Here is a 12,362-nt window from a genome sequence, read left to right as displayed (position 1 = left end):
CGCGGTCGCGGTCGCTCTGCCGGTTTCCCTGCTCAGCTCGGTGCTGGGGAATCGCGTCCGCGGCCCCGCCTCGCCTCGCCTCGCCCCGCCGCTCCTGGCATTTGGCGTCAGCCGAAGCTCCGTGGGGCCGAGACATGGCTCGCTCGCCCCAAACCCTCGTCGCCGCCATCGCGGGGCAAGAGCCCTCCGCGACGCTCGGTGGGCTGTCGCAGCGATAACCTGCGCCTCGACCCCGTCCCTCTGCGTTGCTGCTGCTGCCCTGCTCGCCCCGCGCAGGCTGCGATTCCCGTTTCTCCCTTGCAGCTCTTCCTGCACAGCGTGTTCGGGTACCGCGGGATCGTCCTGTTCCCCTGGCAGGCCAGACTGTACGATCGGGACGTCACTTCCCCTGCCCGAGACAAGTAGGGTTCGAGTTTGCTCGTTTTCTGTCCCAGTGCGGTCCCGCGCCAGCCTCTTCCCTGCGCTGCGCAGTCTCCGAGGCCTGTAGGCAGGAGCGGGGCAATGCCTCGAGCGTGCGGTGGCGGCAGGAGATTTGGGAGGGGTCTGTGCTTGGGAGAGAAATCGCTTGGGTTGTGAATTTCAACTGGGTTGTCGCAAGGGCAGAGGTTTCGGGGAAGGCCGTGTGCTGTTTGTGCCTGTTTGGAAACCGAGGGTCAGACGGCTCCCTCTGCCCTGCCGTGCGGTAGGAGCGGGGCGGGTTGGCACAGGAGCGATGCGACGCGGCCAGGCTGGCAGAGCTTTTGCTTGTAGGCGAGGCCCAAGTGTGAGCTTGGTGCCGGGGGTGGTGTCTTGTAGGAGCAGGACGGGACAGGTGCTCTTGTGCTCAGCCTGCGCCTTTCTGTTTAGGAGCGAGAATGCGGCGGGTCACGGATCCAAAGAAGTCAAAGGCAAAACTCACACCTACTACCAGGTGCTGATAGATGCTCGGGATTGTCCTCACATAGTAAGTAACTGCAGTGAGTTTGTGGATGCCCAGGGACTCCTCGCCCGTGTGAGTTGTCTGGGCACGGACAGCAGCTGATGTGGGGAGCATCTTTCCTGTGGCTGAAGTCTGCTCTGCTGGCAATGTTTCGGGGACAAACTGGCTGTTTGTCAGGTCACTGTTCTGGGGAGGCAGGCAGGAGTGCTGAACCATTGCCCTTCTGCATTAGACCGGTTCCTCTCCCCACATCCACTTCCTTGCATGTTTGGATGATGTGGGTTGGGAGTAGCTACAAAACCCTGTGGGTTTGGGTTGCGAGTCATCCTAGGAGAATTAACATGGCGGAGGTGTTTTGACAGGAGCTGGGTGTGCAAAATAAATGTGCAACATTGAGAGAGGAGCATAATGAAACGGCTGGAAACTAACCGGCATTTCTGTGCATCTGTGGTATTAAATTGCCCTTCTTCAGTCTCAGAGGTCGCAGACAGAAGCAGTTACGTTCCTGGCAAATCACGACGACAGCAGAGCCCTCTATGCCATACCAGGTAAGGAAACGTCTTCCTTGCAGATTCTTGAGGCATCTAATAGCTGTGGCTGGAGGCTACGTGTGCTGATGCAGGGTTAGCAACAAGGTGCTCTTTCCTGAGCTGGTCGTAAGCGAAGCTGATTTCCTTGCTCAGACTGCTCTGGATAGTTGCTCCATTTCATGGTGTTTCATGGTTTACTTGGGCTTCTTGTTTAGGTTTGGACTACGTGAGCCATGAGGATATCCTTCCCTACAACTCCACTGATCAGGTGCCCATTCAGCACGAGCTGTTCGAGAGGTTTCTCATATATGACCAGACAAAAGGTAACTTCCTGCTGCTGGAAGTCTGGCCTCAGTGAAGGCTGGGAGACGGGTGCACTAGGAGGTCTTTGTCCTAGCTACAGGGTTTTACCGTACTCCAGTACAGGAGCCAGGAGGTGGCTTTGTTCTAGCAGAGTCCATTCGGGCTGACCACTGCATCCATTCAAGGAGGGGGTGCCTGGGAGCATCTACCTGGTGTGCGACATGGTGGTCTCTTTTCACTCCCTGCAGTTCCACCTTTTGTAGCGAGGGACACGTTGTGTGCATGGCAAGAGAAGAACCATCCCTGGCTGGAGCTCTCTGATGTGCACCGGGAAACCACCGACAACATCCGGGTCACTGTCATCCCTTTCTACATGGGCATGAGGGTAGGTCTGACACTGTGGTCATCCTCTGGTCACTGAAGCCATGCCCAGCCTTTCCAGGGTGGATACCACCTCAGAATCAGGTCTGCAGCCTCACTTGTTGGAGGACCTGACTTCTTGCCACACTTGCAGTTACAAACAGGTGTCCCAGCATGGAAAGGTGAGGGGGGAAGGGTTGTGGGCAGCTCCCCCACCTCATCCTGCTTGTTGCTTGTGACCGTGAAATGCCTTGGATGGTCTGTGAGAGCAGCTGGCAGAGAGCAGGTGAGAAGTTTCACCATGGTCTGTATCATCAGTGCTGTTAATTTTGGATCCCAAGTGCAGGTGAAATGGCGCCAGCCCAGTCTGCGCTTCAGTGACGCTTATGCCCACAGCCTCGCTCTGTGCTGTGTGACACCAGCAGGGTATTTCTCTTCTGTTAGCATTAATGGGAGAGGGTTCCCCTGACCTAGGGCTCTCTGCATTCAGCAGAAATCCTTTGTTTCCTCATGTTGATTCAGCCTTACTGTTTGGGGAGCAGAAACCAAAATAATAGCATTTGTGCTAGCCAGCTGTATTTTTTGGGATGGGCATCCGGGACTTTGCCCATGGAGACATCCCGCTTCATCATAAAGAAGTTGTGAAGCCATGTGCTTGTAAGGCAGCTGCAGGCCGTGAGATATAGGTCCTGATGGAATCATGGGTCTTGGTGCCACACTGATGTACATCTCCTCCGACCGGGGAGTCGAGTAACCGGCACGAGGCAGAGTTAGATGTCTCCTAGCACTGACGCAAGTGCCGGTGTCCCATCAGACTGCCATTGCTGAGGGGTCCTGCAGGGCTGTCTGGTCACAGTCACACTTGCCCAGCACAGGGCAGGGCCAGCAGGCAGCTGATCGGGACTAGTAAGGACTGACTTGGGCAGCACCTTGTGCTGCATTCACATGTGGCTTGTTTGTGCCTGACACTATGAGACAGTGTCCTCTGTGCTTGTGCGCTGCTGATAGCTAAAGGGCATTCTCTAAAGTCACTTCTTTCCTTTGGCAGGAAGCCCAGAATTCACATGTCTATTGGGTAAGTGCTTCTCGAAACACCTTGGGGAGGGAGTTTTGTTGCTGCAGGGAAATGTGCCCCACTGCTGTCATACAACTCGGGGAGGGAAGCTCTGGGTTGGTGATTCCCAGTACCCGTGTTATTGGCTAGTGGTAGCTCACTCTGGCTCTTGCTAACTGACTGTCTTCTGTCCAGTGGCGCTATTGTATCCGCTTGGAGAACCTTGACAGTGAAGTGGTGCAGCTCCGAGAACGGCACTGGAGGATATTTAGCTTATCTGGCACCCTGGAAACTGTCCGGGGCCGAGGAGTGGTAGGACGGGTAAGCACTGCCTGGATCCTGTTGTGAAACAGCTTGTCCTCAGGGCCACTTCTCCAGGACGTCATGCCCAGAGGCAGCAGGGAGAGCGTGTTTTATGGAAGAACCTATGAGCAGTTTTTCCCAGGCTGTTCAGTGTGTGGGAAGGAGCTCAGCCAGATGTTTGTTTCTGGACATGCAGTCATCTAACCAGGGCTTGAGATAGGGATGGTAGGTCAGGGAATTGCAGGTGTAAGGCTCAAACTGCTTCCAGGGCACAGGTGGTGATGGCCTTGAGGGCAGCAGGAGGTGGGATAGGGGAGCAGTGGTCAGGTGGCTTCTCATAGCCAGCAGAGTTTTGCAAAGCAGATTTCCTGTCAAGAGCTGGCTGAGGAGAAATCCAAAGGTGCTCAATTAATGCATGGGGTCTCTATCTCCTTAGGAGCCAGTCTTATCCAAAGAGCAACCAGCGTTCCAGTACAGCAGTCATGTCTCCCTGCAGGCATCCAGTGGCCACATGTGGTAAGGAACATGCACTGTCGTGGCACTGGGCGGGCTGTGCTACAGAACCGCTCACGACCTGGAGCTGGCAGGGCTCAGAAGTGGGTAGGGGTGGGAACAAACTAGTGGCTGCCTGTCTGCAGGCTTGTCCCCGGTGACTCCAGAAGTCTCTGCTGGCCTGAGGTTGGTGTGAGCTCTGAACTGGTTCCCTCCTCTACCCCAGTGTGTGCCAGGCTCAGAAAGAGCTGGAGCCTTTCCAGCTGCCTCCTGCTATGTTCAGTTCTCCACCATGTACTATGCTGCATGCAGAGGTTGTGGCTTCAGGCTCATGCATGCCTAGCGAGTTCTGCCCTCGGGCTGATTGTAGGGAGCCTGGCTTTACTGCACTGTCACCTTTCCCAAGAGCCAGGCTGTGAAACCCCGTGTCCACAAAGAGTTAGACCCTGCGGAGGCCAGTCTGCATCAGCACAGCCAGCCTTTTGCTGACTGCCCAGCTGCAGGCTGCTGATCTTAGTGCCACGGCCAGGAAATGAGTGCACGACTGGACCTGTTGGCAGACTCGATTGAGATGAGTCCTGCACTGGTGTCCTGTGGGTGCCTAACTCATGCTAAGACTTGATGCAGGCTACCTGAGTTGTGCCTGCCCCTCCTAGAAACCCATGGGGTGGTGCAGCCTTTGTGTGCTGAGAATGCACTGAACTGCCCAAAAGCCTTGTCACAGGTGAGCTGCCCGGGTACAGGGATGTGTTCCTGCCACTGGGCTGGACCTGGAAGGCAGCCACAGCCCCAGGGTAGGGCAGAGCTGATGCTTTTGCACTGCTGCGCTGCGACAGCCTGTGTTCACAGGCTGGCCTGTCTGGTCTTTGCCTTGGTTCTGCAGGGGCACTTTTCGCTTCGAGAGGCCCGACGGCTCCCACTTCGATGTGCGAATCCCCCCCTTCTCCCTGGAAAGCAACAAGGATGAGAAGACTCCCCCCTCCGGTGTGCACTGGTAGAGTCATAGAGCGCGGACCGCCGAGGAGCACGGAGACCTGCTCCCAAGCGCAATGCAGCCAGGACGCAGCATTTTGACACCTTTAAACCATTCTGTTCTAACTGCTGTCTGAGGAGAGTGTTTTGAACTCTGGCGCTGACTCGCTCGGGCTGCATGTGAGTGTTATAAGTTGTGACAGTTGCCCCTTCCCTTTGTTTGCGGTGCCTGCCAGGACCTGAGCTGGCACCTGAGGGCCTGCGCTCCTGCAGCAGTCAGGCCAGGTGCTTTCCCAGCCTCCTGTGAGTTCTTTAGCACGTGAGGCTTCCCTCTAAACTGGCCCTCCCAGAGGCAGGCAGCCCGCTCTCCTCCGTGCCCCGAAGCTTGCTCTCCTGTCCCACCTGCCCCAGCTCGGCCTGTGCAGAGCTCAGCCAGCTCAGCTCACACCTCTTGCTTTGCAGCTCAGTCCCAGCAGTGGCTGAAATGCAAACATTTCCCTGGGTGCAGCCCTTGCTGGTGCAGTCTGCTTGCTGCTGTCTGGAGCTGTATTCTGAGCAGAGGCACTTGCTGGGGCTCAACTTGTGCTGCTGTTGCGTTGGCTTGGTGAGAGCCAGAGCGTGGGGGGCGGGGGCAGCAGGTGCAGAGCAGGTTGTCACTGCTCTTTGCACGCTCGGAGCTGAGCTAAAAGTCATAGGAAGGACCCCCCCGGCACCGTGCTGACCCGTAGAAATGTGTGCCTCGCTGCCAGTGCTGTAGCCGTTTCCCTGCTCATATGTAACTGTGAGAGTCCCCACGGCCGTGGTGCCCTGGCCTGGTGTGTGCTGCTGGGACACGAAGGTTCCCCTCCTTGCAGAGCTGGGGCCACTGCCTGGCTTCAGCAAGGTGGTGCCCGGGCTGCAGCACAGCAAAGCTGAGTTCTAGGTCCTAGCACACGGGTGCTGTGACCTCCTCACTGCAGACTGAGCTAGCTGCATGCTGCTTCACTTGCTGCCTGGAGGCAGGTCTGCATTCCCTCTCTGCTGGTGCCTGTGTAGAGCTGTAGGGGTTTGTTTTAGGATGTGAAGGCCCTGCACTGCTCCTAGCCAGGGGTTGTCTTTCTGCAGCTGGGTCTGGGGTCTTGGCAGCCCTCTGAACCTGGGGCAGGTTTGCAGGAACTTAGGGCACAGTGGAGAGACCCTTGCATCGAATCTGCAGCTGGTGAGCTCAGGCGCTGCCGCCTCCTGCATGCTGAGACTGGAAGCAGGCATGGGTTTGCAGAGCGCCCGAGGATCAGGCTGCCCGCAGGGCCAGTCTCATCCTGTTTTTTCCCTTCTCTGCCTGTACTCCCCCCTTATTGACTCCCCACTATGAAGCCAGGCTGTCTCTGTGGAGCAGAAGGGTTTTCCAGCAGAACTGATCAAAAGACACCACAAAGCTTCCCCTCCCCTGCCCTCCCTGCATGCCTGCTAGCGCCCTTGTCCAGGACAAGCTGTGTCTCGGCACTCTTCCCCCTTGAAAAGCCTCCACGTAGTCCCTTTTTGTGACCTGTTGCTTTCTCCGAGCAGTCCCCTCGTCTGCGGGGTCTAAAGGGCAGCAGGGCTGCTGGTTGCTTTCTCTGAACCACCGCTCTTCAGAAATAGCAGCGCCAGCGACCTGTGCTGTGCCCCAGTAAGAGAAGTGGGCCGAGAGAAACCAGCTGCTTACAGGGCTGCGGTTTCCTCTCTTTCATCCCTTCATTTCCTGACTTCTCTGCTATCAGACATGGCACGTGCAGCCCCTGGGGTCCTAGTGGGGGAAGGTAGTGGAGCAACAGGACTGGCTGCTGCTAGTGGGTGGCGTGAGCGTGTGTTTGGCTCCTGGTGGGTGTTTGAGTTACAGCAGTGGGTGGTTGGCAGCACCTCACCCTGTGCAGTGCTAACGCCCCTTGGGAACAGCCCTTTGGGAGGCACTGTCAGCAAGGCAGGGAACTGGCAGCTGCTCAACGGAGAGTGGAGCAGCAGCTGCCCTGTGTTTGCCGTGGGCTGTTTGTGCATTTGTTCGGCCATCTCTCCTGCTGGGTTTTTGGGCTGCTGACAGGTCTAACCTTGTCAGGAGCAGAGCAGGGGGTGCCCCCGTGGAGGTTTGTGCTGGGCGGGGGGCGCACAAGGTTTGCCCTGACGCCGTACCCAGGGTGGAGCACTGCTGGGGGCCCCAGTCAGGCCCGTAGTGTGAATTCAGGGCTGGCTGGATGTAAGCAGGATCTTGGCTGCCCAGCATGTGCTCAGGGGTGACACAGCCCAGGGGCCCTTGCATGGGTTGGTTTGATGGCTTCTTCCCTCCCGGGGCTGGTGGGGAATGGCAGAGCTTGGAGAGCTGCGGCCAGGCTCGCAGTGTTGCACCAAGGGCTGGCTTCACTGTCTGTAAATAACTGTACAAATCACTAGTCAATAAAGCATTGAAGGAACTGGTGCATGTGTGGCTCTGATTCCCTGTGGGTGCCCCCTCTGCCCCCCCGCGGTGCTTTGCTCTGGCCCCTCTGCCCAGCAGGGTAGGCTCTGCAGACCCTGACTCTGGGTGCCCTGCAGTGATGCCAGGGCCCTGACCACGTGGCTCAGGGTTTGACTCCAGGTTGGAGCTGTTGACACTGTGCTGGTTCCCTCCTAGCTTCCAGCCCTGCATGCCTCACCTGGAGGGACAGAAACTGGTGTCCTGTCTGTGCCATCAGTCCTAGGGAAGTGTCCTTTGCCCATATTGTGTCCTTGGGAGAGCTCCGAGGCTTTTAGGAGCATTGGGGTTGCCAGCCAAGGAAAGAAAGACCTGCTCCGGTCAGTACATGGATACCCAGAGTTTCCCAGCTAGAGGCCATGCTCCTCTGCTCAGGGTCAGGTTTATTGCCAAGTTTAGGGTCAGAAAGGGATTCTTCCCAGGCCAGTGCTGGCATTTGGGGTCCGGGCCCTGCAGCTGTGTAAGGGGTCTGCAGTGGTGGCTTCAAGAGTTTCTTGGGTAGCTGGGTGCCACGAGTGCAGGGCACTGGCTTCCTTGGCCAGGGGCCCCTTCTAGTCCTGTGTGCTTCGCATCTTACCAAGCTCCTGGCCTGCGGCTGCGAGCGAGGGAGCCGTTCCTTCGGTGGCTGGAAGGTGAGTATAAGCAGGGCCATGGACAGAAATGAGTCTGCTCTCTGAGTGCCGTCAGCTCGGCCAGGCCGCAGGGAGGGAGAACCAAAGACCGCTGCTGTGGCCCTTAGACGAGGTGCCCGTGAAGCGGACCCCAGCCCTGTAGCAAGTGCAAGAACAGAGCCTTCGAGACAGCAGCTGCTGAGAGCGAGTCTGGAAGGCAGGGCCCCCGCAGGCCCACGTGTCCTGAATGCGGAGGAAGGTGGCTGGCTAGTGGCAGCAGGTACACAGAAGCCCTGAGAGTTCAGAGAAACGCCCGGTAGGCAGCCGGCGCAGGAAGTCCGGCCCCGTTCCAGTCAGATGGCCACGTTTCCCCCACAGCAGCAGGGCTGCGAGCTGGGGTACAACAGCACAGCAAAACCTCAGCCCCATTTCCTCTCACCGTGAGGCGTGCTGAGGAAACGCTCCTGGGCTGGACGCAGAAGTGCAGACGCGGAGGTGCCTGGGAGGCTGAGGCCAGGCGCTGCCAGCCAGACACAGGATGGGCAGGTGAGTCACAGCTTGGTCCTTCCTGCAAAGCCGTTTCCCCGCTCTCTGGGGAGGGGTCAGACTCCCAACGGCCCCCGAGGGATTCACAGCTCGTGGGCTAGTCCTGCTGGGCACTGCGGATGCACCCTGCTCCCCCGGCACCCTGCTTCCAGCAGGCGCCTTTGCCCAGCTGGCCAGAGGGGTTGCAGGTGAGCTGTCCAGCACCGCTTCCCTCTCCAACCTGGGGACAGGTGTGCTGCTTCTGTGCCCTCGGGCTGCTGCTGGAGGGGCCTTTGTGAGGTCCTGCCAGCGCTGCCCCGTAGCCAGTGGCACGGTCCACGGAGGGGCTGGGGGCTCCCTTCTCATGGGGCAGTCAGCTCCACAGGTTCCCTGCACCGGGCCTCCCCTGCCAGGGGGTTATTCACATCCTGAGGGTCCTCTGCCTTTCTCCCTGGGGAGCAGCCGGAGCCGTGCCTCCTTGACGGGCAGGGGAGACAAACGTTGGGTGCTTCTCAGGCTGCCTGGTGGGTGGTGTGGCTGGACCTGCCTGAGCCACCTGCCTGCCTCCCCCATGACTGTCTGGGGCAGCAGGTCCCCTCCACCCCCAGGGTCCCTGGCCCAGGACATGCCAGGAGGAGCCAGGCAGCCCCGGCATGGTCTCTGAGGGAGGAGGACAGACTGGCTGTGTGAGAGGCTGAGGACAGGCATTGAGTCACTTGCTCCGTGGCCACGGCACAGCGGCTGTCGGGCTCCTCGGTGCTGGGGGCCCTGGGGGAGTTTCCCTGTCACTGAAGCAAGTGGACAGGGCTTTCCCAGGTACATGCAGTCTGTCCTGCTTGGCCTAGAGGGACGGCTGTACCCATGGCCCAGAGGACAAGCTTGGCTGCACAGGGTCCCTGATGCTGGCTGCTTGGTCCCATCAGCCGTATCCCACCTCACCTAGGCCTGGTCGTGGCTGCGTGCTGCGGCCCGGGCAGGCTCCTGCGTCCACATGCACGTGCCCAGGAGATGTGACTTATGACTCGGGCTTTGCTTGCAGGCATGAGAGAGCACTGACAGGGAATCCCGTGGGCACGGGGCCCTCCCTCTCCTCTGCCAGCCCCACAGCTGAGACCCCGGCTCTGCTCAACCTTACGGCCCAGGGCAGTACCTGGCAGTCGCCCAGCAGGGGTAAGGCCAGCCACCGGTGCACTGCTGCCTAGGGCCTGCTCCCGCTGCCAGGGGCAGGGACCTCGTGGGCTGGCCCTGGAGTCATGGGATGTGCGCAGCGCTGAAGGTGTCGGGGGGAGGCTGTGGAAGGCTGGGGGGGTTGCAACGGCAAGGCTGTTTCCACTCATCCTCAGGTGGGTCCGGGGCACCACCAGTCTGTGCCCTCTGCTCCTCCATCATCCCCCCTGTGGTTGCGGTCCTGCTGGGCCTGTCCGTGGCCGCTGCGGTGCTCTGCAGGAGGTAGGTCTGCCCGTGCCTGCCTGCTGCCCTCTCGCTCCGGAGAGCACAGGCTCCTGGCCACCGGTTTGGCCTCTGCACTAGGGATCCACCGCAGGACACCCCTCAGCAGCCCAGCGCTGCCACTCCCTGCCACTGGCTTCGATGGGCAGGCGCCAGGGTCACACTCTCGCCCCCAGGCGCTGCCGGACTTCAGGCAAGTTCCCGAGCCAGGATGACATCCGCGCTGCTGAAGCAGGGGCTCCCCAGACCCAGCCCATCATGGGGGGGTGCCGGCAGGGGGCTCCCAGGCCCCTGGTAGGGGCTGCATGGCTCCCGCTGAGGGAGGCACGCACCTCCTTCAAGACGTGGAGACACAAGCAGGTGAGTCCATGCTGGAGCCTGCAGCTGGCTGCTGCAGAGACCTGGACCCTAGAGGTCTTGCTGCTGCTCCAGATGACTCCACCCAGCTCTGCCACCCGTGTGGAGGTGGTTGCGGCTGCTCCCCTGCTGTGGTCTTCCCAGCAGCAGTGCCAGCACCCTCCCAGCAGCAGCAGCGAGAGGCCAAACGGGTGCTCTGCCCCGTGTGGGGTGGGCAGACCATACGGGTGCTCTGACCTGTGCTTTCCAGGGCCTGGCACGTGTCCTGCAGGGCGTGGCCCTCATGGAGCTGATCAAGGATGGCAAGCACGGCCAGTTCTACCGCGCCAGGCTGAGCACTGGGAGCCACCGGGGACACAAGCTGGTCACCTGCAAGATTGGTCGCCGGGGTGAGGAAATGCTTCCATCTTCTCCTTCTTCCAGAGCCCCAGCCCAGGGCTGAGCTGGGCACCAGGGTGGGAGGTGCAGCACGAGTGCCAGCACTGGGCAGAGCTCGTCCCCGCTTTGGCCCTACCATCCAGAGAGCAAGCCCAGTAAGTTGCCCGGGGCATTGCTGTGGACTCTGGCGCCTGTGCCAGGGACGTGGGAGCACCTTAGAGGCGGCAGAACGTAGGGGGTGGGGGCAGGACTGGCCACCCACATAGCCGAGGGTGGCTGTGCTCAGCCCCTACTGTGTGCCCATGGCTTCCCCAGGCCTGCCAGCAGCACGAGTGGAGCTGGAGGTGAGGATCCTGACGACGCTGGGCCACCACAAGCACATCCTGCAGCTCCTGGACTGGAACATGGAGCAAGGTGAGGGGAGAAGGAGAGGAGTCCAGCTCCTCCCGCCGACGCTGTGACACCCTGCTGGGCCATGGGGTCCCTGGGTGACCCTGGGCAGGTCTCTGGGTCCTGTCCATCCAGGGGTGGTTGCTCAGCCCTGCCTCGCCTGGCACACGTGAGGACAGAGGCCTGCAAGGCCCTGGACGCTGCTGCTATGCCAGGTAGGCCATGAGCCACCAAGGCTACTGGCAGCAGGGTAGAGCCACCCCTCACTGCAGAGAGGAGCAGATGGGGCCTTTCAAGTGCCTTGGTTCAGCGATGGGGTGCGAAGGGCAGCGGCTGCTCTGGGGCCGCATTGCTAAGCCTGGGGTCCACGTGGCACTGACCTGCTGCCACTCCCTTTGCAGAGCCCTATGTGCTGATCCTGGAGCACGCCGGCCTTGGCACGCTGCGCACCTTCCTCCGCTCCCGCCAGGAGCAGCTGCGCAGCTGTGGGGACCTGCAGGCTCTGCTCACCATGGTGGCTTACCACATCTCCCTGGGCATGAAGCACATCGCTGACAAGCAGGCAAGTGCTGGCAGGTGGGTCCACAGCTCAGGGGAACCCACAAATCTGGGCGAGCTGCAGGGTGTGGGGGAGCAGAAGGCAAGGTCTCGCCTGGCTGCTCATACGCTGGCCCTGGCCTGTCCCCACAGGTGCTGCATCGGGACCTAGCACTTCGCAACATCCTGGTCAGTGCATTCCCGCATGGGTGCAAGATTGCTGAGTTCGGGCTGGCTAGGGAGCTGGGCCATGAGGGCCCCCTCCGACACCCAAAGGTAGGAGGCTGCATCCCAGCCTCTGCCGAGGCAGGCATGGATGGTGGACCAAGCTCTGAGCCGAGCTCTCCCAACTGGTGCTGGCCTCTGGCACTCCTACCTCCCCTGCCATGAGCTGTCTATATTGCAGGTGGAGGTCCCCTTGCGCTGGTACCCCCCGGAGTACTTCCGAGAGAGCATCTATGGCCTGGCTGGGGATGTCTGGGCCTTTGGGATCGTGCTGTGGGAGATGGAGATGCTAGGTATCGCTCCAAGAGCTGGGCCCCACTTGGGTTTTGTGTGGGGGGTGCACATGTCTGCATACACACACGTGCAGGGTGTGATGCCCAGGGCACAGACACTCTCCTGGGACCCTGCCTGCTGGAATCAGCTTTGGGCATAAAGAGTCGTGCTCTGTGTGAGCTCTTGCGGGCCAGCACGTGCCTCTGGGAGTGTTGCGTCA

At 60.1% G+C, this 12,362-nt stretch overlaps 3 protein-coding genes across 3 annotated transcripts in view; all 3 read left to right on the top strand.

The window, feature by feature from the left end:
* Positions 1-3: 3 nt before the first annotated feature.
* Positions 4-5,059, top strand: POLDIP2 (DNA polymerase delta interacting protein 2; the record flags this gene model as incomplete). Its single annotated transcript, XM_025214596.1, has 9 exons — positions 4-401; positions 847-943; positions 1,392-1,467; positions 1,665-1,772; positions 2,001-2,137; positions 3,161-3,187; positions 3,362-3,487; positions 3,906-3,985; positions 4,845-5,059. Coding segments are annotated over 9 exons (1,164 nt in total), but the record flags the coding sequence as incomplete, so codon positions are not given.
* A 3,501-nt stretch (positions 5,060-8,560) lies between these two features.
* LOC112551762 lies at positions 8,561-10,575 on the top strand. Its single transcript, XM_025214595.1, has 4 exons — positions 8,561-9,703; positions 9,877-9,982; positions 10,159-10,456; positions 10,558-10,575. The coding sequence occupies exons 1-4, from the start codon at positions 9,433-9,435 to the stop codon at positions 10,573-10,575; spliced, it is 693 nt and encodes a 230-aa protein (XP_025070380.1). The 5' UTR covers positions 8,561-9,432.
* Positions 10,576-10,689: 114 nt separating this feature from the next.
* The window catches only part of LOC112551758 (tyrosine-protein kinase receptor Tie-1-like), a gene marked incomplete at its 3' end in the record, with an annotated part of 2,858 nt that continues 1,185 nt past the window's right edge, over positions 10,690-12,362 (top strand). The window contains exons 1-5 of the mRNA XM_025214573.1: positions 10,690-10,728; positions 11,033-11,131; positions 11,509-11,669; positions 11,798-11,920; positions 12,051-12,162. Of these exons, the coding sequence (XP_025070358.1) occupies positions 11,122-11,131; positions 11,509-11,669; positions 11,798-11,920; positions 12,051-12,162 (406 nt within the window). The remainder of the gene's footprint in view (positions 10,729-11,032; positions 11,132-11,508; positions 11,670-11,797; positions 11,921-12,050; positions 12,163-12,362) is intronic.

Source organism: Alligator sinensis, unplaced genomic scaffold, assembly GCF_000455745.1.
Source record: "Alligator sinensis unplaced genomic scaffold, ASM45574v1 scaffold1244_1, whole genome shotgun sequence".
Lineage (NCBI taxonomy): Eukaryota > Metazoa > Chordata > Crocodylia > Alligatoridae > Alligator > Alligator sinensis.
Note: the sequence above shows the minus strand (reverse complement) of the source record. Positions and strands in the feature narration are given on the sequence as shown.

Bases quoted from the DNA above. Each gene is read 5' to 3' on its own strand.
- LOC112551762 (XM_025214595.1), top strand. From the start codon at position 9,433: ATGCTGGCTGCTTGGTCCCATCAGCCGTATCCCACCTCACCTAGGCCT. The intron at 9,704-9,876 runs GTAAGGCCAGCC...ACTCATCCTCAG, and splicing joins CTGGCAGTCGCCCAGCAGGG to GTGGGTCCGGGGCACCACCA. The intron at 9,983-10,158 runs GTAGGTCTGCCC...TCTCGCCCCCAG, and splicing joins GCTGCGGTGCTCTGCAGGAG to GCGCTGCCGGACTTCAGGCA.